Raw genomic sequence first — 26,189 nt, 5'->3', positions numbered from 1 at the left:
ACTGGTCAGTTATAACGCAATTGTGCGAGTAGATGAAAAATTCACTCGTACTGTCTCACATTTTAGTCACAAAATGCAACCATTTCGTCGAAGTCTGAAGCCCTGTTGAGTTGAGGCCTGTGTGTTTTAGTCAGAGAAAACACAAACTGCTTGTGAACATCAAACATAAGTCAGACGTTGTCATGTCATCGCTTGTGGTCTTCCCATGCACCAAAAACAGAAATGATAAATTATCACTAAATGTGCAAAGTGAGATGCTGCAGTCAGAATAAAATAAAATATGGAAGTCAGCAGGACAGCAAAGTACTGAACTGGGTTCACATAACCAGCTTCTGTCATGTGATCTAGGATCTTATCATGTGTACGTTTTTTTTTTTTTACCCACTCCAACCCAGTCTGTGGACTTTCTGCTGTGCTTCAGTATAACCTGAGGTGTTATTTGAATAGCTGTTAATGTTCTCCACAGGCCAACACAACTCCTCCCAAACTGAACTCTTCTGAGACAAAAGGCAGAGGAGCGCTGCTGTCGGACATCTGCAAAGGCGCCAAGCTCAAGAAGACCACTGGGGTTAACGACCGGAGTGCGCCGGTTCTAGAAAGTAAGTTACAAATCTGTGTTTGTTTTATACGCAGTGTTTTCTCATCTGATCGTCTAACCGTGAGCTGGTTCAGTTACTCTCCAGGAACTGTATCTGCAGACATTCTCATGTTTTAAATCATAGAAGATGGAAAAACTTACCTGTATGAGCTTGATGGTTGAAGCAGATGTTTCACAAAATATAAAATAAGATTATTTTATATTTAAAATATAAAATAAAATTTTGACTTTTAGATAAAATACATTTTTGCTCAACTCTCAAGTCTCCACTGTTGTTTTTTCTGTCCCAGAATCTGGAGGAGGAGGAGGAGGAGGAGGAGGAGGAGGAGGAGGAGGAGGTGGAGGAGGTGGTGGTGGTGGTGGTTTTGGAGGAGGAGGGCCAATGGGAATGGGAGGTCTTTTCCAAGGAGGTGTTCCTAAATTACGCCCAGTTGGAGGTAAAATGTTTTTTGTTGTTTGTGCAGTCAGTATTGTAAAGACAATTTCTCAAACTGTCATCAAAGAGTAAAGAGTGGGAGAGAGCCAGTGATTGATTGTCTGTGTTCATTAGTAGAAGAAAAAACTCTTTGACTTAGTATGTCCTCCCTGCACTACCTTCCCATTGTATTTAAGTGGTTATAAAACATTTAACTGAAGCTAAATATTTAACACAAGAACTCCCAGAGTTACGAAATCTTTCATAGGCATTTCTCACAGCAAACTGCAAATTTCAAAACTGTCAAATGACCGTCTTAGCTGTTTTTAATGCATCTGATGTTTACCAAATGAAGATTTAGTACAAAGATTTATTCATCACTACAGATCTGAACTGAAGGGAAAGTCAAAAGTGACCATTCCTGTGAGGGGCAGTCGAAGGCCTTGTTGAGTTTCTGGTTTGAAAAACAAAAGGTTATTTAGTGAGGGGATTAAGGCTATGTCCACATGACACTGAAGCTGGTTCAGGTGTGAAAACGGTGACGAAGACTAGTAGAAGGAGAAGCTGAAAATCCTGTAATCCCATACACAAACTCACCGTGCTGGAATCGGTACTGGGAGGTGGAAATGGACATGGCTATTTAAAAACCTCTTTTTGTTCTGATCCCTGACATCACATGTATTTGTGGCTGCAGGGACGATAGCTTCTTAATTATGAATGAAAGGCTGAAACTTGCTATTTATATAGATATTAAATATTAACTGTTGGATTCTGTGCTGTCCTCTTGCAGGATGTCTGTAAATCTTTGTCTTTCCTCCGTGCGTGTGTGTGTGTGTGTGTGTGTGTGTGTGTGTGTGTGTGTGTGTGTTGGTCAGAAGTGTCAAATGTGGATTATTAAGTGTGAGACTGTCAAAACTCTGAGTCACTCACCAGGACTTTATTAAATGTGACATTAAAATAATTCATCAAAAACATTCGGCAGCCTTGCTGTGATGGTTAATCATTCAATTAGTTAATTATCATAAGATTAATTGAAAACAGTTTTGATAATGAAATATTTGTAGTGTTTTACCATAAGCAGCTTTAAGGCGGATTTATACTTGCGCAGTGTCTGCGTCACCACCGTAGGCACTGCATAGCTCCACGGAGGCCCGATCCATACCTCTACCAGACCTGACTTGCACCCCTGCTATGCAGATGGTTAGGCGGATGTACTCCCTTATGATTGGTCAATTTGGGATTATGAGTTTCCAGATTTCTGGATCTTCTCGCTGAATTTGTGTAGTGACCGCCATTTTTTAAAAACAACACCCAATGGATCAAGTTGACGTGACGCTGATCGAATTATTTCTTAAGTTTCTTCCACAAGCGAATAAAGACTGAGCCATACTGGAAGCCATTGTTCTTTTTAAACAGAAAATACATGAAAAGAACTCCGACCTGGTGAGTTTACCTGCCGATACCACCCCTGCTGCCACCTTCAGGTTAGGAGGAGAAACTGCAACACAACACCAAAACGATGCGTACCCCCTACACTTGAGTGCGAGAGCAAACTCACCAGCGTCAGCTATGCCGCAGCCGACTGCATGCAGACGCCGCGCAAGTATAAATCCGCCTAAGAGTTTCAGTCAGTAGTATTTTAGCTGAAGCAGGGTGTGATGGCGCTCCCTGCACAGGGTTAACTGTGGTTTGGGTCAGCGTTTAACTGAGACAAGCTGATAAAGGAGGAGGAAGTCCAGGACTTCACAGACTCTATTGATTTAGCTCTGCACTGTTTGTCTGCAAACAATGTAAACGCATCAAGATTCAAGATCATTATTTATATTATGCAAGCACGACGAGTCTCTCAGCTTAACCATATGTAAATAAGAAAACAGAAATGTAACAGGCACACATAAATAAGCAAAAAATAAATATAAAAGATATAAGAACTCATCTAGATTTACAGAAAATGAAAAGAAAAAATTCAGTTTACAGTGTTAACGGTCGCATTTTGTGACTAAAATGTGAGAAAGTACGAGTGAATTTTTCATTTACTCTACAATGGTGACCAATACATTTGCCGGTCTTTTTCTTGTAGTAGTTATAAATGAATTTATTTTGTCGCTAACAAACTTCTGCTCCCCTCTTCAGCCCAGTAGTTCACAGTAACGCACAAATTAGCTGCTGGTTTGCCGACTCAAACTAACTTCAATACGAGAAAAGGAGACGAACACCAACGACGAAGACGACAGCCAATGTGCGTGTGAGCGGTGACGAACGACCACTGTGATTGGCTTATGTGTGGAAAGAGGCGGGGCTTGGGGGAATTTCAGTGTTGCCAACTGAGCGACTTTGTTGCTATATTTAGCGAGTTTTCAGACACCTCTAGCAACTTTAAAAAAAAGCGACAAATGACAAATCTAGCGACTTTTTCTGGTATTATTGAAGACTTTTGGAGACTGACATGAATGAACGTGGTTTACTCTTCCTAATGAGGAGCGGGTGCTGTGCTCCGTACACAGAACGTTCACCTCTGTTTCATGACCAGGCTGAAAATGAAACGTACAAAGCTGCTGCTGGATGATCCTGCTCTGGCTTATTAGATAGTAATGTCTATTAATAAACAGTGTGGACAAAAATATTTAAGAAGTTAAGTGTAATGACATGTTGCAGACTCCTAATTAAAAAACAAAATGCACTTAAAAAACTGAACTAAATATAAAGAAAATATTGACAGAATTATTTTATTTATTTCTTTATTTATTTTGCTGTTCTAAACATTTTTAGGTTGTCTTTTTATCAATTTTTGCCTTTCCCACAACATCCCTTTTTATGGCAGCATCCATTACAACTATATGTACAAGGCTGATTATGCTAATTAGCGACTTCTAGCCACTTCTAGGACAGCCAATAGCTGCTTTTCTTACTGAGGAGTGGGAACAGTGCCTGGAGAGGAGCTTCAGTCCCTGAAGCTGTTTATTACCAGGAACAACATGGACCAGTCATACCATGCCGTATGGAGGATCATGGTGATAAAGTTGCCGTTCTGCTTTGACTACAAAGTGAAAATCAAATCAAATCATCAAATCTGATTTGATTTGACAGCTTCTATGTCTACTTGTTTTGTATTAGTGCGACCAGTAAGATGATTTTTTTTATGTTGTCAACTGCTGCACAAAAATATGTGAATTGTAAACATTGTAATTTCTGAATTTATTGGTCAAGTATTTATCACTAATACAGTGAAAATGAGAGGAAATGTGAATATTTGCTATGCCAGGTGATTTCAGTGTGCACCCCTAAATTTTTATGCTTGCGCTCCTAAAAATTTAAGTTGGGGGCCACTGTGCTCCTCGTAAAAAAAGTTAGTCTGGAGCCCTGGATTAAGTGCATCCTAGTGCGAGTACGGAGATCTGTTTGTGTGTGTGTGTGTGTGTGTGTGTGTGTGTCTGAGAAGGTGGAAATCTTCATTGTGTGTGGCTGTGGAGGACTGGGTGTGTGTGTGAGTACTGTAGGGGGGTGATGGGATGTAAGTGTTGACCTAGGGGGCTATTGCTTTCACAGCTCTGGAGAAGAAGCTGGCTCTAAGGCTCTGTTCACACTGCAGCTCAATTTATGATTTTCTTACCCATTAGTGGATTTTTTAATGACCATCTGAACGGCACAAATATTTATTATACTTTTTAATCCAGCCCAGGCCACTTTCATATGTGGTCCTAGATCGGATATGTATCTGATTTGTGTGGAAAAGACCATAGTCAGAACGGTCGTGTCGCATTTCATCCAACTTTGATGTCACAGAAGTCACATCACAATTCTGCTGTTTCACACTATTTACTGTGTCGTATTTTCCCTTTTATGTTGTAAATGAAAACTATGACAGAACAACTGCATCACTTTAAAAATATGAACAAATTAAGTAAAGTAATATAACGAAGGGAGGGGTGGGGGCATTAAAACCTACAGTGTGAATGTAGTGAGTCTTTTTGTGGTGGCTTTTATGCTCCTGTACAGCTTTCCTGATGGAAGTGGTACAAACAGTACATTGCCTGGGTGGGTGGGGTCAGCTGCAATATGTCTGGCCCTCTTCTGGATTCAGGTGGTATAGACAGAGTCCAGATCTGGTCGACGGCTGCCCACAATTCCCTTAGCTGTCCTCACCACCCGGGCTAAGCTCCTCTTGTCCTGTGCTGTGCAGCTGCCATACCATCACACGGGGCTGTAAACTACATAGTATTAATTAATTGTGATTAAAAACGACATATACTGTTGTTTAAAATGTAAAATTTTTAATAAAAAAAAAAAAAAAAAAAAGATTTTTCTGGGTCACAAATGAAACCAGATTTTGTTTTTCGGGATGTAGAGGTAAACTTGGTGCTCCTCCACGTCATCTCAAAATTAAGTAAAACTCATAGCCCCTCCCTCCTGACGCAAAAAAGGTAGGATTTCAGCTTGCAGGTATAGAAACCACGCCCACTGACACATATGTACAGATGAGAACTTATCTGATGTAGATTCACTAGTTTCAGACTTCTGGACTTTTACACAGCTTGTCAGAAAATATTGCTGCAATTAGACAGATTGGTGCTTTTGAGAGGTGTGAAATTTGGCGTGAGACAGCAAGCTCAAAAAAGTTGGCACTTCTTGCAGCCGTCTCAACCTGCAGCGAGCCTCCACAGCTTGCCAGAGCTGTTGCCACAGGCCAGCGCAGCGGCTCAGACTGATACGGCTCAGGACCACCTTGTTTGTGTAGCTGAGGGGATTCTGGAGGGGAAACGTCTTCCACCTCAACGACCGCTCTGTGGCGTAGGTGCTTTGTGAATCTGTATCTGTCTATCTTGCTAGTGGCCGCTGAGCTGAGCCAACCCACTCAACCCCCCCCCCGATCCACATCTCGCACTTTGGTATTGGCTGGAGTTACGCAACAACTAGGGGGTGTAGTTACACTTTAATGCTGTCCACTCACTCATTGCCTCTCGTGTAGGCAGAGAGGAGCGTGCTCAGTCCCTGGCGGGGCTGGGTCGTCTTTGGGGTGGGGTAGCTTGGGTTTGTGCTCTGGGGTTGCTGCTAATGGTCTGGGTCTCTGGGCTGCCCTGGTCTAGCCTCCGTAGAGGCGTGGTCACATTTGCACAATCTCACTCACCACTGATCACCCGTCATTCCTCATCCTCTGCACGCTGACACAGTCACTGAGTTGTACAGTGGGTTTATATACTCTTAAGAGAAATTTTTTCTCCTGTGAGTTTGTATCTGGTTGTTGTGATACGTTTGTGATATGTCTTTTTGATTTGGTTATCATTTAAGAACTCTTAACCACTGGCAGCTCTGTTTTTCTGTAAAAGCTGTAGGAAACTTTCTGGTGTGTTTATGTACAAGTGAAGCAGTTTGTTGTCTGGTGATGGTGTGGATTGAAGGGTCGTTGCTTCTGTCTGTGGTGTTTCTGTCTCCTTCTACGACATGTTTTCTGACTTTTACAAACGTGCAGCATAAATCAGGTCTTCTTCTGCCTCTGGTTCGGTGAATCTTGGTCATAGTGAGATGAAACTTCCAGCTGTGAATCTGTGAGATGTGAGCTTTCAGTAGAGGAGCCGTTTGTTCGTGTTCATGGGGAGACATCATCTGTGTTTATATATGTTTTCGGACTTTATGAACCAGTTTTTTTAATTGTTTGTTGTCTTAACTGTGTTTGTTGGTGATAGAAATGGTTTTACTGAGCTGGTAGCTGAGATTCTGGACTTTCTGTGGATACCACACATGTTTATAGTTACATCTACACACCTGACATTACACCCGGAAACAAGATGTTAACCCCTTAACTCCCGGTAGCGGAGGCTGCAGGTGCGGAGGTGAAGCTAAACAGTCAAGCTATAAATGAAAGTTAAGAGAATTTATAGGCCACAAATCTGGATAATGAAGCAGTGAAGGTGCATGGATGGAAGTTATTGTGCATATTGTGAATATTTCTCTCTCCTCACCATCTAGAAGCTGTGAGATTCTCATCCTGCTTTCTGTCTGTTCACCTGATGCTGATATTCATCACATATTGTTCCTTCTGTGTTTAGAAGGAAGCAGCTTCACAGCTTTAAATTCATCCTGCTGACTTTTTACCTTTTAGTTAGTAAATCCTGAACATTTCATCCTTCTTATAAATATTTGATTTTATAAATATATATGAAGAAATATTTTAACTGTTGCTGTTTAAAGAGAAAACTGCTGCTAAACCTGTTTATGTGTTTAGTGCAGGGGTCTGCAGCCTTTCCAATCCAAAGAGACATTTTTCCCTCAGCCAGCTAAATAAAACTCCTTTAGAGATGCAAAAAGGCAAATAAAAAAAAAAATATATATATATATATATATATTCATATTTATATTTATGCTCTAACATGTCGTCTGCTCATTTAATCCTTAAACTGATGGACTACACGATACTTCTCTGTCCTCCATCCAGATGGTTCAGCCGGAGGTTCGGTGGGCAGATCTGCCCTGAAGCCCCCAGGATCCCGCCCCACAGCACCTCGTCCCCCCACAGGCCGCTCCACTTCACCCACTTCAGCCAGGAAGCCTTCTCCACCGGATCATCAGCGCTCCCATCGGCCCTCACTCCCCGACATCTCCCGCCCCTCCAGCAGCAACAGCAGCTCTTCCACAGGCAGTGGGATGAAGCACAGCACCTCTGCACCACCCCCTCCTCCACCCTTTAACAGAGGTGTCCGTGGGAATGCACCTCCAACTCCTAACCAGAAAGTATCAGCGCCACCTTCCACATCCTCCTCCTACAGCAGAGAGAAACCCCTCCCACCAACACCCAGCAGAGGCCCCACCCCTCCTAGCACTGTTAAGCAGCCTCAGTCTTCTAGTGGACCACCCAGTGGTGGATCTTCTGTGCCTCCACCTCCTCCGCCATACAGACCACACCCATCGGGTGGCATGTCAAACGGGCCCTCTCAAGTAGAAGGAGGTGGGGTTCCGGAGCTCCCCCAGAGGCACAACTCCCTGCACAAAAAACACTCATCAGGAGGAGGCAGCCAAGGACGCAGCCATGCCCCACCACCTCCTCCATCACCGTCACCAGCCTCTCAGCAGGTCAGCAGACCACCACCACCTGTCAGGCAGCCACCTGGACGCAGAGCCGGTATGTCAGTCATCCATGTTGACACACATGTGGGGGTGGTTCCAGGTGAATTTACTCTGACACACAGTAACACATATCTTGATTCTGACACTTCTGTCGTAATTTCACGTCCCAGCTTTCTGTCAAGAGCCAGATTAAACATACAGCCCTTGTAGTTGTGAAGGTATACTTCATTTGTTTTAGGTACAGTGTGTCATTTCAGACAGGAGGCAGAAAAATAGGCTTTGTGATAAAGAGATTAATCCTTGAAGAGAATTTTCTAAATCAATTTAAACCTTTAGAGTTCTGCGATTGTCATAAAAAAGCTCTAATCAGCTGATCCTACTCATATATTTTTTATTTCAATTTAATGATTTCTGTGGATATTTTAGTCCAGTGTGTTAATAAGATTGGCCAAAGAATAAAAATAATTGCCAGATATAGGTGAAGTCATGTTGAAAAGGAGATACCAAACATGGACATGGTAAGCATGTTTTTTATGGTATATGAAGGCAAAATCAAAAGTATTTGATGGACAAAATGGGCTGAGACCCTTTTGGGTTAATGTAAAGTAACTTTTTATTTCTCATATTATGAGCTGTTTGTGTGTGTGTGTGTGTGTGTGTTATATATTTTTTTTTACTTAATAATTGACCAACTACTCTTCTACTCAATCATTTTTAGTCAGCCTCATCTATTTTGATTCTTGGAGGAATTTTTCCAAGGCAAAGCGAGTTCGGACTTGTCTGTGTCAGGTTGTAAAACAACGTCGTACTAAAACATTGTCTTCGGGTTACTCCTGCTTTCAGTCCAACCCTAATCCAGCAGAAGGCTGCAGTGGGCCTTTTTTGAACAGATCAATCCCCCTCTTCTGTCTGTAGACCAAGTGTCTGCACACGAATCGACATACAGAACTAAAATATTTATTATGACATCTGTATCCTCTCCTTCTTGTACTGACAGCTGAGTCAACACCTGCACATTTCAGATGACCATTTTGCAAGTTTCACATTCACGAAGCCTCCCCGAGTGAGTCTGTAGGACCCTGGAAACTTATTCATGACTCAAATTCATACTGAACTCACCAAACAGGAAGCTGCTTGTTAGCTGAAGCTCTGGGTTATGATTGGACACTTAAGCGATTCTCCACGAGGTCTCCTGGTTCCTCTGCATTCCTGAAGCCCTGTGGAATATTCCAGCATTTCTCTTCACTTGGACTCGCTCTGCTATTCACCCTGGTTTACATAAAGTTTGAGCAAGTCTGCAGTTTCTTTTACTTTTTCCCTTTTTGCCCCAAGATTTGACTTTTTGTTTTCAGCTGTGTGAAGGAATATTAAGCAGATAAATACGGTGGTGGTTGTTCCCCTACGTCTGTATTCTTTATTGATTTTTTAAATGCAGCCTTTGGTTAGAGGGATTAGATAACCAGCTGATGGGTTTGTGTAAAACTCATAGTGACTCCCTGTGTCTTCTTCCTGTGTGTGTGCACAGCTGGGCGACACACACATTCAGGCCGTTTCTGCAGAGCATTTTTCCGATTTACTGCTTTTTCTCTGGGCAGTATAAGACTACTCTGTGGATTTCAATGCAGTGTTGCAAGTTTTGTGCATAATTTCTTCCAATGCCACCAAATGATTTACAGCTGTGTCATTTTTTTAATGAAGAGCCAGCGCAGGCAGAGGTGTAGAAGGCAGAAACCCACCCCCTCTGTACAGGACTACAAGTCCCTGATTCTCAGCAGCATACCTACAAACAGGTTTGACTGATACAAGCTGGAAATTGTTGTCAGGCCTGAGTGTCCAGAGCTGCATCCTCATACCAAGCTGTCCACGTTTTTACTTCTCTGATGCGTTTAAGCCTTACGGTGGATTTCTGCTTGCTGTCTGCATTGCGGTTGGTTACGGCGTAGCTGACGCTGGGGAGTTTACTCTCGCACTTGAGGGAGTAGGCATCGTTTTGGTGTTGTGTTGCAGTTTCTCCTCCTGGTCTGAAGGTGGCAGCAGGGGTGGTATCGGCCGGTAAACTCACCAGGTCAGAGTTCTTTTGATGGTTTGTTTCAGTTCAGTAGGTATTTTCTGTTTTAAAACAACAGTGGCTTCCAGTATGTTTCAGTGTCTTTATTAGATTGTGGAAGAAAATGAAGAAATAATTCAATCAGCCGCTCATCAACTTGATCCACTGGGTGTTGTTTTTAAAAACGGTGGTTACCACACACATTGAGCAAGAAGATTCAGATATCCAGCAACACATGTTCCCAAACTGACCAATCACAAGGGAGTACCTCTGCGTAACCGTCTGCGTAGCAGGGGTGCACGTCAGGTCTGGAAGAGGTGCACGTCGAGCCTTTGCGGAGCTACGCCGAGCCTACGGTGGTGACGCAGACACCATGCGAGTATAAATCCGTCTTTATGTTTCTCTACCTGACACCAAGACGAGTGGTCAAGCGGGAAGTCAGCTGAGTTGTGGATGTGAAGAGAATTAAGTGGGTTGTCCGCTGTTACCATAGCTACAATCAGCATGCGTATAGTTTAAATGTAGAAAACAGGTTTAAGCTGTTGACAGCTTAAAGCATAACCGCTACATCGTTTAAAAAATCTCCAGCTGTTAGCCTACTGTGGCCTAGAAAACACAAGCCTTCATGGTGCATTTAAGGTGCACTTTGTAAAGTCTGTAATCTACATCGCTTTATTAATGTCTGCCAGACTTGATGGTGCATTCAACTGCATCTTGTAAAATTATAAACTTCTTTTCAAAAGGTAGTGACTGTTCTTTAAAACAATATCTTTATTTCTTTTTTACTGGAATTGATACATCTGGTATCAAAGCTGTCCTTAAATTTAAATGAGACATCATTTAAATTTAAAACTACTGTGTGAAACCCCCTCAATGCAAAACGCGTGGGTATTAAAACATCCTCACCCTCCATGGAGGCGACACGCGTTTCCATCAATGTTCTTTTTATTCTGAAATCCATCCATAGAGCCAGCCGGCTCATCTTTTTCCATCTTGTCTCCCATCCACCGCGAAAAAAAAATGACGGATGTATTGGGCTCGTCATGTCGTGTATGCATTAAAAACATTAACACAGTCAATTGCATAAATTAGCTACCACTGTTAACGCGTTCATTTTGACACCGTTAATTATATTGTTTTTATTTTATTTATCCCTTCTACATCAGTGTATTTATTTGACCTGACGATCGTCTGTGTTACTTTGCATCGCTCGGCGGATGAACATGTCCTTGTTCTGATGAGCTGACGGTCAGATGAGTAAAGCTATCTGCTGCAGAAGCGTTGACAGCTTTAGATTTATGGAAACGAATGCAAATGTTTGTGCACAGACCCAGAAATTGTTTTATGGAATAAGAAAGAGAAGAACATGACGAGTCTAACTGAAAACAACGGGAACTAAGAATAAAGAGACTAAATATAAGATTTCTTTTTTTCTTTAAAATAAAAACTGAAAATGTCTGCTAGATGACTGGAATAAGAAAATCATGTAAAGTGAAATAATTTTGCAGATCAGCTGTGGACTTTTTCTTGTTCAGAGATGGTTTTATTATATCTGTGTGTCTCTCTGCAGCCCCCCAGGCGCCCCCTTCCGGGTCTCGTAACGGTGGACGTGAGGCTCCTCCTCCCCCACCTCCGTACCGCGGCCACGGCTCCGGGTCCTCAGAGTCCCAGAACCGAGTGGCAAAACCACCTCCTCCTCCCTCATCTTCCTCCCTCTCCTCATCCTCCCGGACCCCAGCAGGACCACCTCCTCCTCCCCCACCTATCCGGAACGGCCACTCTTCCAGCTCTTCCTCCAGGTCCATCGTAGGTGAGTTGGGACGCATCAAATCTGCCTCATTGTATTCGTCCTTCTCCGTGTCTGTTTTTCTGTTTTTTACCAAACAAACTTAGGGGAACAGAGTAAAATGATCCAGACCATCCTTCCAGTTACATGAACTAAACGTAGAATAACACAATATGATAGAATAGAATAGAAAGCCTTTATTTTTATTATAGAGAGTAAAATGAGATTTAAAAGTAGCTTCGTAAAAGTGCACTCATCGTAGTAACAGTATAAATAAACACGATATAAATAGCAGCTGTAAACTATTAAATAAGGGAAATGATGAATATTCAGATTTATCGGCTGTTTGTCATTTATATTTTCCTTAAGGGTAAATACAGCAGGCAGCTTTCAGAAGGAGAATTTTCCAGGTTTTCCAGGTCCTTAAGAAGAAAAATGACATTAAAATGCTAAACAAAATTAATCTTATAACCGTGTTATTAACCTGTCTGAGGCGATAAGTTGCTGCTGATCTTCTGGAGCTTCTGGTCTCCAAAGTAGTCACACAGGACGGGAACGTCCTCCATAACCAACTACTGAGGAAGTTCCCACCTCACCGACCGGCGAACCCACCACATGCACGTATGGAGAGACAACGGAGACGTTTCAGAAAGCCCATTTTGTGGTGACATTTCCTGAGTTTAATGTTTGACACCACAGAGAGAAGAAAACGGCTCTGCCCTGTACATTTATACTTTAATACAATGAAGCACTTTTTAAATCATAATTGTTTTTAAATGCTTTTACGTAGATTCTTTAAAAAATTTACATTTTTTAATTTATGATTTCATTTTAATTTTGATTAATTCAGTTTATATTTTAAATAATTTCTCTAATTTAAAATCATTCATTAGGATTTTCTCCTTTAAATTTCACTGAGTCTTGTGTTGATGCCGCTCATGTCAGAACTAACACGACGACCAGCTGCAGGTTTGAACCTGCATCAGCCTTTCGCTGCCGTACGGCATCCACCTGCACAAATTTCTGTTTACAGGACTTAAAGAGTGAGGACATGAAATTACTAATTTAAGAACTTTCAGGTACTAAAAGTAACTGAAAGGAGAAAAAACCTGTTTGAATTAATATTTTGGTTCAAATACCAACCAAGTACCGACACTGTGCATATTCAGTGTTCACTATTAACCTAATTAAAAAAATAGTTCAGGGACGAGTTCTGGTTAAAGCATGATGCCTGCTTTATGTTTTATGTGCACCCGGTTACGAGCGAGCACAGCAACTTTCCTTCTACTCGCTGAGTGTGTGTTTCCTGGCCTCCACCGTATCACTCCGCCTCTTCACCTCTGCAGCAGCCGCACAATCTAGTCCCAACAAATGTGACACTCGTGTTCGTCCATAAGAAAAATGAACTTGCATAACTTGCTCAGTATTATCTCCCCTTTTCTTTTGTAGCAGAGCAGCACCTCCGTCCTTCATTCTTATTTTAGCTCCATGTCAGCATATGATCAATAAATTGATTTATTGGTAATGACTAAACATTTTATTATTGCAGGTAAATATTATATGTTGGTAAAACTTTCACTTTAAAAATAAACCTTAACTTATAACACAATTTAATTAAGTTTTAATGTATAAATGGAGTGTTAATGGTTGTTCTTAGTTATATATTTGTTGGAAATACCAAACAGCTGTGAGGATTTGTGCTTGTTAGAAAGATCCAGGTTTAATCTGCGTTACTCTGGTCGCTGTGTTTCGTACAAACTTGTTGCCTGTTCTGTTTGTGATCTTTATGTGATGGAGCAGACTGCGGTGAGAGGTTGTGGATAGTCAAATCCACTTCTGCTTCTATGCAAACAAGGCTTTATATTTCCTGTTGTACCAGAGCAGAGACAGTTCCTCGATTACTACCTGGGGTTCACACATTTTACCATTACGTTTTCTCCATAATGCATGTAAATGTGTTCCTGATCAACAACTCGATCCCGTTCAGGCTGGAAATGTAGCTCAGAGTTTTTCTGATTTTGCATTTTGATTCAGAAGAAAATGATGTGAACTCTGAATAACTCGTTCACAACATATCAGCAATATAACATATGTGCAATATATCGGATATACTCAATGTCGACGTTTTACGTGGGGTATTTAAATATCTATTTCACAGACATCGAGTATAACCTGACACAGCAGCGTTTAAAGCGTCTACATGTCAGTCACAGCAGACAGACAGCTCTCCCCTCGCCCATCCAGAAAACTCTCCTGCACGCGTGTGTGTTTCAGGCAAGACGGGAAAGAAGCGCTAACTTGTAACTTGTACCTAAAGTTACCTATCTGCTCCAAACTGCATGTTTATAGATGCAGCATTTTAAAATTCTACTTATAGGCTGAATAATTTGATGTAAACAACACAGCTGTTGATGCCCGTCAGTTACCAACAGCTAATCCAATTCTCTGAGTTACTTTTTATTTGACCAAGCATGAACCCATCAGATTCAGTCTACTTGAATCGGTGTATGCCCTGGAGCAGACTGCACATCATCAGAATATCTGCTGATCACAGATGGTGTTATTTTTCCTCACTTCCAGATATTCTGCAAAAATATTTACTCGGCCCCTTTGTCCAGTCTCGTGAGGCTTGTTCAGTTTAATAACTTGATGCTTATTTTCTGTTCTTTGTTTTTTGTTTGTTTCTTCCATCAGATGATTTTGAATCCAAGTTCAACTTTCACCCCATCGAAGATCTTCCACCTCCAGAGGAGTACAGGCACTCTAACAAGGTCTACCCCAGCAAAACCAACAAGAGTACGAGTTCCTTCTCATCTTTTCATTCTTTATACAGCAGACACAGAGTTTATATGAGCTTCTGCATGTTTGAATTACCGACCTGCTCACAGAGACTGTAGAGCTGTCAGACAAGACAAGTTCTGTTATAAGTTATAACAGGATGTCCACGTGTGTGCTTCAGGAAGAGTTTAGAGACAAATGTTTGTTCGAGGAGACAAACTTGAGATTAAAAGTTGAGGACTTGCATAGATGTTCATGATTTTCCTGATCTGTTCAGGCTGTGTTGAGTCAACTTCTCAAGCTTTTCACACAGGAACAAACTGACCCCAAATACAGTTTTTGTTCCTCCATTTATGTAATAATGGAAACAGAAAATATTCAAAATATTTTCCTTTAAAATGATCAACCTGTGCAGTAAATATTGATGAAAGACGAAATGAACATCCACAAATGATCGTACACATGATCGTACACGTGATCGTACACATGATCGTACACGTGATCGTACACATGATCGTAAGAAGCGATGATTGTTGTGTGGCTTCACAACAAAAACATTGATGGAAAGAGTTTAACACCTTCATCATGACAACTTTGTGTTTTTCAGTCAAATGAAGTCTAAGCTGTCTGTATTTTTTTCTTTCTCCAACGTCTCACACAGATGAGTAGAAATCAGGACTTTGCCCTGTGGTGTGTTTTATCGGGGAGCTGCACCATCAGTCCAGCTCACTGTTAATAGAATTAAACATTAACCTGCAGAACTTCTTTCCCTGTCCAGCCCTCCATACACGACTTGGAGATGTTCATCCAAATTGTTTGAAAGAAGAAAAGAAAGGAAAATTATTTTCATTCATCACGGATGCAGATCTGATTTAAAAATGTAAATTCAGACACTTCTTTCATATTAATGGAGCTGTGTGCATGAGCTGTTATTTTTCTTATAAAATCTCCACCTCAATCATAAACTGCTTCACTTTAAAAAAAAAAAAAAAAAACAAGTTATACAGTAAAATCTTGTTGGACCTCCCTTATCTGTGATTCCAGCAGCTTCTCTGTAGCATCGTCTCAATAAGCTTCTGCAGTTTTACGTTTATTTCCATCCAGAGTTTCATTCATTCATTCTGCAGCAACCCCAGATCATAGACTGCCCCCACAGGCTTGTTCAGTAGCATTAGGCATGATGGCTGCATCACTTCATCTGCTTCTCTTCTTACTCTGGTGCTCCATCACTCTGGAACAGGGTAAATCTGGACTCATTAGACCACATGGTCCTCTTCCATGGCTCCAGAGTCCAGTCTTTATGCTGCCTAGCAAACCCTAAAGTCTTTTTCTCCGGTTAGCCTCATTGATCAGTGGTTTTCTTATGGCTCATGAAAATGTTCTTACTTTCACTATCAAACATCGACCCGAGTTCTACTGCTGTTTTTCTTCCATCTGATTGATCACCATCATTCAGGATGTTTTTCTGACCACATGTCTTCTGGAAGACGATGGTTCCCCACCATCCTTCAAGTTTTTAATAATGCTTTGGACAGTTCTTAGCTCAGTTTTAGTAGTTTCTTCATCTCTTAGATGTTTTTTCTGCTTGATGCTAATAATCTAACTATTCTTAAACACACTAGCATCTCTTCCACGACCATGGACATGTCTTTTCACATGGTTATTTAAGAAATGAGAAGCTGCTTCCTGCATCAGTTGGAGTTAAATAACTTGTTGCAGCTAAAACATCATCTTCCATGCAGGAATTATCCAATGGGAGGTTAGCTGTTAGCTTAGTGAAATCCAGGTGGTCTTTTTTTTTTTTAAACAGGTGCGTGAGCCTGATTTTCTCTCTGCAAAAAGACTCTGACAGGTCCAGTTTAATTCATGTTTGCCTCGTGGACTTTCGTTTTCCCTGCTGTGTATTCTAAACCTTCAGTAACCCGGTTTCTCTTTCTGCCCTCAGCCATTAGAGGAGCTCCTCCAGCACCGCCGGTGGGGAGGTGAACGGACCTCCGCTCAGGACTTTACTCTGTTTATTGGAGGGGGGCGGCGAAGAAGCACTCGGATCACAAACACACCACACAGCAACACGAAGCCAGAAGCACAGCGGTGAATACAAATACTTCTCTGCATCAGCGTCTGTGTTTGCAGGAGAGAACAAAGAAACCACTGAAGGAGGCCAGAAACACTCTTCTTCTTCTTCTCTGCTCACGGGATGCCGAGGCCTCCGTTTTACAACATATCAGGGCCAAACTCCAAACACTTCCAGATCTCTGCATTCCAGCTCCTCTTATTCACCATGAGAATGATGATAGTTGTGATTTTCATACTTTTTTTTTTTATTTTGTTTTGGTGTCAGCATTAATCTGTGAGTTTGGGGGAAATCGGCGCTACGAATGAACACTTAGAGCAAAGCATTCCAGTTTTTCTGCAGAATTCTTGATGCCATATGTTTGGGGCTTATTGTGGGTGATTATTCTGATTAATTATTGTCATTCCAGCAGTGCCAGGTAAGGGTGCTCTTCTTTTAGTTTTTCCTTTCCTGTGTGCCAAACGCAGTTGGAGTGACATGAATTGTGCATACATGTCCTTTTATATCATGATAATTTTGGTTTCTCTTCATTTACGAACTAAACGTCCGTTTAGAAATTTGCCAAGCTGAGAAAACTTTTACCTGCTTGATTTTTTTTTTCTGCTCATTTAGCCTCCACTTCCTTTTCGTTTCAGGAGGTTTGTTTTTCCATCATCAGGTGAAATTGCACAGCCGACACTACACGATGCTGATTTATGCATTTGAAATACGATTTCTTTACTTTGATGTTACATTAAACACAAGAAAGCTAAACTGATTTTTCTGATTAACTTAGTTAATCTTAAAACACTCTGGTTCTGTGTATCCAACACTAAATGATTTAGTTTACCGAACCAACTTAAGGTGATTAAGCTCTAAAGGTGGTTCTAAGGACTTTACAGAGGACCATTTGACATTTTTTGTTAATCCTAAATCTATTACTTCTATTTTTGCTGCTGTTGGCCCTTTAAAAGGACTCTGTGGCCAGAGAGATGCGTTGTTGGGGTTTAATTGCTATGCAATGAGCAGTTTGTACGGATTGTAGATGGAGCAGCACACGTAAGTGCCAGAAAACAGACGAAGGTTCTTTATTCAGCTTTTAAAATAAACTATTAAGCTTCACTTTAAGACACTAAAGACATTCATTCAGATTATTCCACCATGCAGGAGGGAGGGGGAGAAAGCGATAAGGGATGCTGCACCTCCTGCTGGTCGTTGCCTTAAACAGACGTTGTCACCCTCTTTGGTACCAGTGCTTTTACCTTCTTTGTTTTTCAGGGGTCTAAGTCAACAAAGTAAATAAGAAACAAGTCTGTTTGCAATAAATAATGTATATTTACACTAAGAAATATGGTTATCATAGTTAGTGATTTATTTTTATGTTGTAAAAAGTTTGTAATATAGGAAAGATAAACGAGTTCTAACAAAGTTCCAGTAGCGCAGACTGTCTGCAGCTCTGGATGTTTGGCCATACGGGTCAATGAGCTGCATGGATGTAGGTGAGCTTCTACCAACCAGCGTTTGGGGCTTCATTCTGATGAATGATAGCGACAGCACACACACAGCAACGTACGTACACCACCTCTGGATGTTTGCTCACCTTGACAACACAGGTGATCTGCCACGTTTGTCTCCTCATGTTGTCACTTTGCCCACTGAAGAGCAAGAACCCCTGTGGTCATTTCATGTTAATCAACCATGTTTTTATCATTTGTAATAAGTTCAAATAAATATTCTTGTGGGGAAAAAGGTACCTGATGTGTTGCTCTTTATTTGGTCTTTCATCATAGGTACTGCCTTTTAAAAATAATTCAGATAAGTGTGTGGGTGGAAATCTATCTATCTGTCTGTCTGTCTGTCTGTCCTCTGCTAACAGCTGTGATATCAGATCTGAAATGATTATCTTTTGCTTTGATTGACAGGTTGGTGATCTCTGAGCTTCTGACATGTTCAGTGACACTCTGTAAATATCAGTACCACAGTAACATAGTTTGTATCTGGGCTGTTTTAGTGAGCACGAACACTAAACATGACAGTTACATGTAACGTTACCCAGTCTGTTATGTGTACTATGTTAACTGATATAAACAATACAAAACCAATCAACTGATTATGGTTAACATACATTATTAAAGCCTACATCCTCCACACCCAAAATATCTAGTTCTGCTTTATTATGCCTCAAACTTGACAGACAAGTGTTTAGACTTGAGTTTCACATAATTATTATGGTGCCAAATTTTATTTATTTACTTTATTTAATGTTTGATGGCACAGTTCATGCAAAAGTAGATTTATTTTTTATTAAGGTTTGACTTGCTCATCTTACAGTCCCGAAGGCTGATTCTGTCGTAACTCTGCTGTGGTTCTGCTAATATTAATCTGTATGTGGAACTTTAAGAACATTAAGAAAAAGTTAAACTTCGTGCATCATTGTGGACATTTTTTGTCTATTTTGGGACATTTTTCTACGGAAGCCGAGAGTGGTTGTTCTCCCATGTTTTTACACGCTTTTCTTGTAAGAACGGGAAAAGTTATCGAGGTAACAGAAATGCAGAGTCGCAAGAGGGTGGCAGTCAATCCCACCTTTTCCTGGTCCACCAGAGGATCATCAAAAAGAGACAAATCAGGCTCACACTCACTCCTACCGAGAATTTAAGAGACACACCATCCTGTAAACCATCCTGTATGCCCATTGTTGGCTTAGTAAATATATATATACTGTTCCCTTCACGCAGACAGAAACTATTACCTTATTGTGGACAGAAGAGAGAGATCCAGGAGATCTTTATAAAGGAAGCAAGACAAGCCGAAATGTTTCTCTTTTTATTTAATAACTTTGGACGGCAACAGTAATACAGTCTAGCGGGGAAATCGCGTTGCATGCTTATATATGCAGGATTATGGAGCGTTAAATTCATAGGCAACCCACCCAAATTGTGTGTACACACACATTAAATACTAATGTAATACTAAGTATTTAAGACATCCGGAAATTCAACGGTACGTTTAATATCTCGGCGCCCACTAGATGAATACTTCTGTAATGACAGAAACATTTAAACAAATGAGGACACGACAAAGAAAGGGACAGTGTCGTAACAAAACTTTTCTGAGGTTCCCGGGAAAATTAGAATCCGCCAAAACAGTGTTTTATTAAAACTCCCGCCACCGCCCCGTTTAGGAGATGACACTGACGTAACATCCGCCATTCAGCCAATGAGCGTTGCCAAAGCTGACGTCCCGACCAATCAGAGAGCAGCAGCGGGAGATCCAGCTGGTGGAGAAGCATCCGCTGGAGGAGATTTGGCGCAAGTTTTGGTGCGGAGAGGACGGACCGACATCGAGTTGATTCTGCTGTGAACCGGGAGGAAACCACGTCCCGAGGTCAGAGGACTTGTTTCAACCTTTTAGGAAGGTACGTGTATCACCAGATGATTCGTTTAAAGAGCTGAAGGTAGTTTATTAATGGAGAAAGATCAGCTTTACGGTCCCCGTAGAGCTCACGTGCTGGCTTATCGCCCAAATACACTAGTTGCATAAAGTTTTTTTTGTTGTTTTTCCCCCAAAATATTGCCTACAACTGTATGTATTAGTTCAAGTTTTGTTTCTTAAACGTGTCATGAACCTAAAAGAAAATAATATTTGCGTCGTAAATGAAGCGTCTTGATGGTGATATGAGTTCTAGGCGCCATTAAGGAAGCCATGTTAATTTCATGTTTGTTATCTGTAGCTAAATAGGGTTAGATTAAAATGTTTTGTGCTTTTACCGGACAGCTTTTGTAATCTGCTGTAGTGTTCAAAATCTGTTGATGTTAATAAATGAAGATATCTTTGTAAGGCCCAAAACAAACAAAAAAGGGAACCATATTCTCATTATCACAGACAAATCTAACCAGCGGTTGTTATTAAACATTGTTTTTTAACTTCAGGCATGTGAATATTCATTTGCAGGTAACATTTCACCAGAGAGGACCCATCTTTGTTCACAAAAGGAAATAAAATGCCCAGCACTCGTTCTCAGGACCGAGCTCAGCCCACGCTTCAGTTCCCACGACGTAAATCCTGCAGAGCGTCTTCACGCTCCAAGACCCCCCAACTCCAGAAGTCTCCAGCTTTGTCACCAGCCAGGCCTGTGCCCCAGTCTGCTGTCCCAACTCGAATTGGACCTCTTTCTCCAAGACGCACCACTAACCTGGTTACCCCACTGTCTCCCAGACGCTCCCTTGACTGCCCCCCTCCCATCTCCCCATCAAGGCCTGATGCCACCACACCCCATGTTTCACCCAGAGGCTCAGTGTCTCAGCAACCACAACTGCCCTCTTCCCCAGCTGTTCACACACGGATCCCCCTCAGCCCACGAAAACGCACAGGTTAGAGACTCGCATGAAAGCAACAGGGATTTAAATAAATGCGTAATCCTTTCAGAGTTCACGATTCACCTCTAACTCCATACACCGCTGCATTTTCCCTCTACAGGTGATGACAATGGCTGCAACCTCAGCGCTGCCATGCAGGGTTCCCCTCCGAAGCAGAGCAGAACCCCTCCGGCCTCAACACGGAAACTGGGCTACGATGAGAACTCGCCGGTCCCATCCTGTCCACACTCATCACCAAGACGTCAGGAAACACCTGCTGGGAGTCCCGTCCGTCACATGCAGGATAAGAAGCTGCCGGTTGCCCGACTGTTTGCAGAAAGTAAGTCTGCTTAAAAAGAAAAAAGTCTTCATCAGTCCAACTGCTTTCTTAACCTGCAGCCCCTTGTTCCTCCCCAGAGTCCAGATATCAGAGCGTGAAACAAGCACTCCACACCGCCATTCCTGAGCGCCTCTTGTCCCGGGAGTCCGAGCAGGCCTCCATCCGGTCCTTCCTGGAGGAGAAGGTCCTGCAGCATCGCCCCGGCAGCCTCTACATCTCTGGAGCTCCAGGAACCGGGAAGACGGCCTGCCTCAACTGTGTGCTGACAGAGATGAAGGTGAGGGGGGTTGGGTGGCTTGAAGTCTGCAGATGTGGAACAGAACTTCTTGTTGTCTGTTTGTGATTTCTTTTAAAAACGTTATTGCCACCATTGTAGCTCTGTCTCCTGAAATCTTGTTGACTGTCATTATTTATGCTTTTCAGTGATGTTAGCTAACCTTGGAAGAAATGATTTTCTAATGTTCTATGCTGAGAAGGGTCAGAGTAAAGATGCAGGCCTGTGATTTGCCTGTTTGGCCCAGCTGGGCTGCTTTCTCATCAGTAAGCAGCAGAATGTTTTTGTCTGTGCCGTCCCATCAGGCCGAGCTGTCGGCGGTGCAGACGGTGATGGTGAACTGTATGAGTCTGCGGAGCTCCCACGCCATCTTCCCCCTGCTGGCCGACAAGCTGAAAGTGTCAGGTGGGCAGAGCGGTCTGCAGAGGTTCCTGACGGCCCCGGGGCCCATCATGTAAGCTAATCTGTCGCTGTTAGTGTGGGCATGTTTAATAAAGGTTTGATTTAAAGTGTTCATGTGACAGGCTCATCGCAGCTGCTTCTAACACCAGTTTCCTCCTCAGACTTCTTGTTCTGGATGAAATGGATCAGCTGGACAGCAAAGCTCAGGACGTCCTCTACACCATCTTTGAGTGGCCGTACCTGCACAAGTCTCGCCTCACTCTGATCGGTAGGAGCTCAGTTTGTTCTTAGAGATGAAAAACAAAACTCAGGTTTGATGTTTATTTGTTTCTTTGTGTGTTTGCTGGTCACTCTGACCTGTTTTCCTTGTTCCAGGAATCGCCAACGCTCTGGACCTGACTGACCGGATCCTGCCCAGACTGCAGGCCCGGCCTCACTGCCGCCCCCTGCTGCTCCACTTCCCTCCCTACAGCCGGCAGGAGCTCAGCGCCATCGTACATGAAAGACTCACTCAGGTACAAAGATTGTTTAAGGTACACTCACCATCCAATTTATCAGATCCACCTGTTCCACTTCCTGTTCCTCTGAGGTCAGATGAGATGGGCAGACTGGTTGGACATGATAGAAAGACAACAGGAAGTCCAATCAGCACTGGTTCCTACCAAGGTCTGCAGAACAGCATCTCTGAACACACAACATGTCCAGTCTTGAAGCAGATGGTTTACAGCCGCAGAAGACACACCGGGTGCCTCCTGTCAGCTAAGAACAGGAAACTGAGGCTACAATTCACACACACTCACCAACACTGGACAATAGAAGATGGAGAAACGTTGCTGGTCTGATGAGTCTCCATTTCAGCTCCACATTCAGATGCTCGGCTCAGAATCTGGTGAAAACATCATGAAAACATGGATCCATCCTGCCTTGGATCAACGCTTCAGGCTGCTGCTGGTGTAATGGTGGGGGGATATTTTCTTGTCCCACTTTGGTCCCCTTAGTACCAACGTGGCCTGGTTTAACCAGCACAGCCTACCTGAGTATTGTTGCTGACCACGTCCATCCCTTTATGACCACAGTGGAACATCTTCTGATGCTACTTCCAGCAGGATAATGCAGTTGTTGTTGTTGTTGTTTGCAGACTGAGTTGAAGACAATAGCGTTGCAACTCAACAAGGTGCAGCCATAAATCTGTACGGGTGTGTTTCTGAGATCAGCTGTAAAGAGGAACCTATTTAATGTCTGTCACACCAAGAAATAACGGGGGTGACAACCCGGTACTAGAATGTGGACCTGACTATGTGTATTTTCAGTTTTTTGGTAGCAGCTTGTGTTGATGGGTTTTGTGTTTTGCCTCTCAGGCATCAGCTGATGGGATTCTGGACGCGTCTGCAGTTCAGTTCTGTGCCAGGAAAGTATCGGCTGTTTCTGGAGATGCCAGAAAAGCTCTGGACATCTGCAGGTAAGCTGCAAGTTGAACTGGAAACTTGCATCAGCTTGGTAACAGTGATGACTTCTTCAGATTCTGACTATTGTCCTGCATTTGTTCAGGAGGGCCGTCGAGATTGTCGAAGCTGACGAGAGAAAAAAAGGATCAGAGCCAAAAGGTGAGTTTGGCTGCAGCTCTCTGACTCGTGGAGTTTGGTGTGAATTTTGGCTGAGACTTCTTCTGTCCTGGATGCCAGCAGAGTCTCGGGTCAGCCTCCCGCAGGTTGCACAGGTGCTGTCAGAAGTGTACGGTGACCGCATGGCGTCTCAGACCAGCAGCTCGGAGGGGGAGTGTTTCCCGCTGCAGCAGAAGCTTCTGGTCTGCTGCCTCCTGTTGCTCATTCAGAACGGAAAGAGCAAAGAGATCGTCCTGGGAAAGGTGAGGTTTTGGTTTTAAACGGGGTAGTCCTGAGGGAGGATGGAGTCCTGTTGGCTGATTTTCATGTGTTTGTGTCTCAGCTCCACGAGGTATACAGCCGGCTGTGCGCTCAGAGGCAGGTGTCCGGAGTCGGGCAGGGAGAGTGTTTGTCGCTCTGCAGCCTCCTGGAGAGTCGAGGAATCTTCGCCTTGAAGAAAGCTAAAGAGGCTCGTCTCACTAAGGTACAGAGGAGAGAAAACAAGGAAAGACAGCTGGAGATGAGCCGGCTGTCTTTCAGCTGGTTTTTGTACACACACTATTGACCACGGATGTCTCCAGACAGGACTACATCTGAGAAGTTTAAAGGGGTTAATGATCAGACTGAGTCACATTGTGTCACCCTGAGATGAAAATGACCCTGCATGCTTCTCATATAAGAAGCAACAATATGGAGCGTTACAGGGTCAAGCATCAGTTCATATCAGAACTTCCGCAGCCATGAGTGCCTAGCAGGTCTCTGAGGTCATGTGACAGGATCTGCAGGTCTCTGAGGTCATGTGACAGGGTCTGCAGGTCTCTGAGGTCATGTGACAGGGTCTGCAGGTCTCTGAGGTCATGTGGCCTCAGGTGCAGGACTTCTGCTTAACAACTGGCTTTATGGTGCGTTCTAGTTGTCTCAGAATTCTGAGTCCTGGAGAATTGGTGAAAATCACAAACCCGTCATAGAAATGTTGGTTGATGGTTGTTGGTGATCGATTAAAAAAATCACGTATTGATGCGATTTTTCTCGAACCTGCCGTGACAACGTAATTATTAAGAACTCGCTGCTGAATTTTAATAAAGACCAAACGGCGTACAGGTGGTACTGCAGGCAGCCATCTTTAAACCTGGAATTTCAGGGACCTCTGAATCACCAGCGTCGGCTACGTCGGCCGTAGCGTACGGTGATCCGTGGACTCCAGAGCAGCTAAAAACATCTTTTAAACGTGCCTCTATGTTTTCTCGTTTCTTTGTGCAGCGCTTTGTGATGTTTGTCTCGGTGGCGAGTAAATAAAGCGTATTTCCGTACTTATGAAGGTGTGTTTGTTCCTGCAGGTCTTCCTGAAGATCGAAGAGAAAGATGTTGAAAACGCTCTGAAGGACCGAACGCTTCTGGGCAGCATCCTCGCTGCAGGACTCCCCTCATGACCTCTGATATTTCCTGGGATTTTGTACAGTTTGAAATGTTTTAGGACTTTTTTTTTATTCAGCAGGTTTGAGTTTGTAAGAAATGTTGGATTTTTATGAGTTAAACTGCACCTGCTTCAATTGGATTTTTGTAAACTTTTTTTTCCCCTGCTGTAAATAAATTTACAGACATTTAAATGGATTTTCTTTTTTCATCTTTGTTTTTTTACATGTTTGAGTTGCAAATGGCAGAAATTAGCAGGTGTTTTAAAGGGAAACGATCCTCCTTTCCATGCTTAGATAAGCTTCTTTTCTAAGGTGAAGCATGTCTGCGGTCAGCTGGTCTGTGGGTGGAGACGCTGGACCAGGAATGCTGCTGAGGTCTACGGGATCAGCTTCTGATTGGATTAAAGGAGCAGCTGAGCTGCAGCAGGGAAGCTGTGAAGGATGTTTGAGTAGACCCAGGATGTGTCTGGGTTATATAATATGTTGGACATGAAACCAGAGGCTCTTTGACTGGTGAACAGATGTTTAAATAATACCAAAACATTTAAACTCCAACTTTTTAGTGGAAAATGTAAAACAAGCAGTGATGGAGTCGGACAGCAGAGCTGAAGCAAACTCACTTTATTTTGACTTTGCTCACATGAGAGCGGAGAGCTGGGGAACAGTGATGACTGGTGCAGTTACCTCATCCTGAGCACCACCCTGCAGGAGCAAGACCTGAACCCCATGAACCTCATCAGACCAAGTTTTAAAAAAAGACAATTATCTCTAAACAAATTAAAATCCTCTTTAATCCTGGTCTGATAGATGAAGCAGGTGGTGGAACCTTCCTCAGAGGTTTTCTCCATAACATAACAGCATCACACAGTTGCTGCATCCATGATGAGAATCTCCCGTTCCACCACATCCCAAAGCTGCTCTACTGGACTGAGATCTGGTGGCTGTGGAGGCCGTTGGAGTCCAGTGAACTCATCGTGTCATGACATATTTTCTCTTCTCCATTCTCTGTAAACCCTGGAAATGATTGTGTGGAAATCCCAGTAATTACTCAGACCAACAACCA

General features: G+C 42.7%; 2 protein-coding genes across 5 annotated transcripts in view; both read left to right on the top strand.

The window, feature by feature from the left end:
• wipf2a (WAS/WASL interacting protein family, member 2a) overlaps window positions 1-18,489 on the top strand; it is a 46,279-nt gene extending 27,790 nt beyond the window's left edge. For both annotated transcript variants that reach the window (XM_041983368.1, XM_041983369.1), the window contains 6 exons: window positions 467-599; window positions 889-1,035; window positions 7,444-8,127; window positions 11,690-11,929; window positions 14,600-14,701; window positions 16,629-18,489. In XM_041983368.1, coding sequence (XP_041839302.1) covers window positions 467-599; window positions 889-1,035; window positions 7,444-8,127; window positions 11,690-11,929; window positions 14,600-14,701; window positions 16,629-16,669 — 1,347 coding nt within the window. In that variant the 3' untranslated portion in view covers window positions 16,670-18,489. The remainder of the gene's footprint in view (window positions 1-466; window positions 600-888; window positions 1,036-7,443; window positions 8,128-11,689; window positions 11,930-14,599; window positions 14,702-16,628) is intronic.
• Window positions 18,490-19,956: 1,467 nt separating this feature from the next.
• cdc6 (cell division cycle 6 homolog (S. cerevisiae)) lies at window positions 19,957-25,318 on the top strand. 3 transcript variants are annotated; one of them, XM_041981783.1, is made up of 12 exons: window positions 19,961-20,154; window positions 20,691-21,109; window positions 21,216-21,434; window positions 21,512-21,711; window positions 22,014-22,162; window positions 22,272-22,378; window positions 22,486-22,625; window positions 23,469-23,569; window positions 23,659-23,714; window positions 23,796-23,974; window positions 24,055-24,195; window positions 25,049-25,318. In XM_041981783.1, the coding sequence occupies exons 2-12, from the start codon at window positions 20,740-20,742 to the stop codon at window positions 25,139-25,141; spliced, it is 1,755 nt and encodes a 584-aa protein (XP_041837717.1). In that variant the 5' UTR covers window positions 19,961-20,154; window positions 20,691-20,739; the 3' UTR covers window positions 25,142-25,318. The 3 variants fall into 3 exon arrangements, with proteins under 3 accessions (XP_041837714.1, XP_041837717.1, XP_041837715.1); XM_041981781.1 differs by having other exon boundaries at window positions 23,793-23,974; XM_041981780.1 differs by having other exon boundaries at window positions 19,957-20,154; window positions 23,659-23,974.
• Window positions 25,319-26,189: the final 871 nt, after the last annotated feature.

This window comes from Melanotaenia boesemani, chromosome 4 (assembly GCF_017639745.1).
Source record: "Melanotaenia boesemani isolate fMelBoe1 chromosome 4, fMelBoe1.pri, whole genome shotgun sequence".
NCBI lineage: Eukaryota > Metazoa > Chordata > Actinopteri > Atheriniformes > Melanotaeniidae > Melanotaenia > Melanotaenia boesemani.
This window is presented reverse-complemented; position numbering and strand designations above follow the sequence as displayed.

Excerpts from the sequence above, each read along its gene's own strand:
- cdc6 (XM_041981780.1), top strand. The coding sequence starts at position 20,740 with ATGCCCAGCACTCGTTCTCAGGACCGAGCTCAGCCCACGCTTCAGTTC. Across the intron at positions 21,712-22,013 it reads GTGTGCTGACAGAGATGAAG|GCCGAGCTGTCGGCGGTGCA; the intron begins GTGAGGGGGGTT and ends CCGTCCCATCAG. Across the intron at positions 23,570-23,658 it reads AAAGCTCTGGACATCTGCAG|GAGGGCCGTCGAGATTGTCG; the intron begins GTAAGCTGCAAG and ends GCATTTGTTCAG.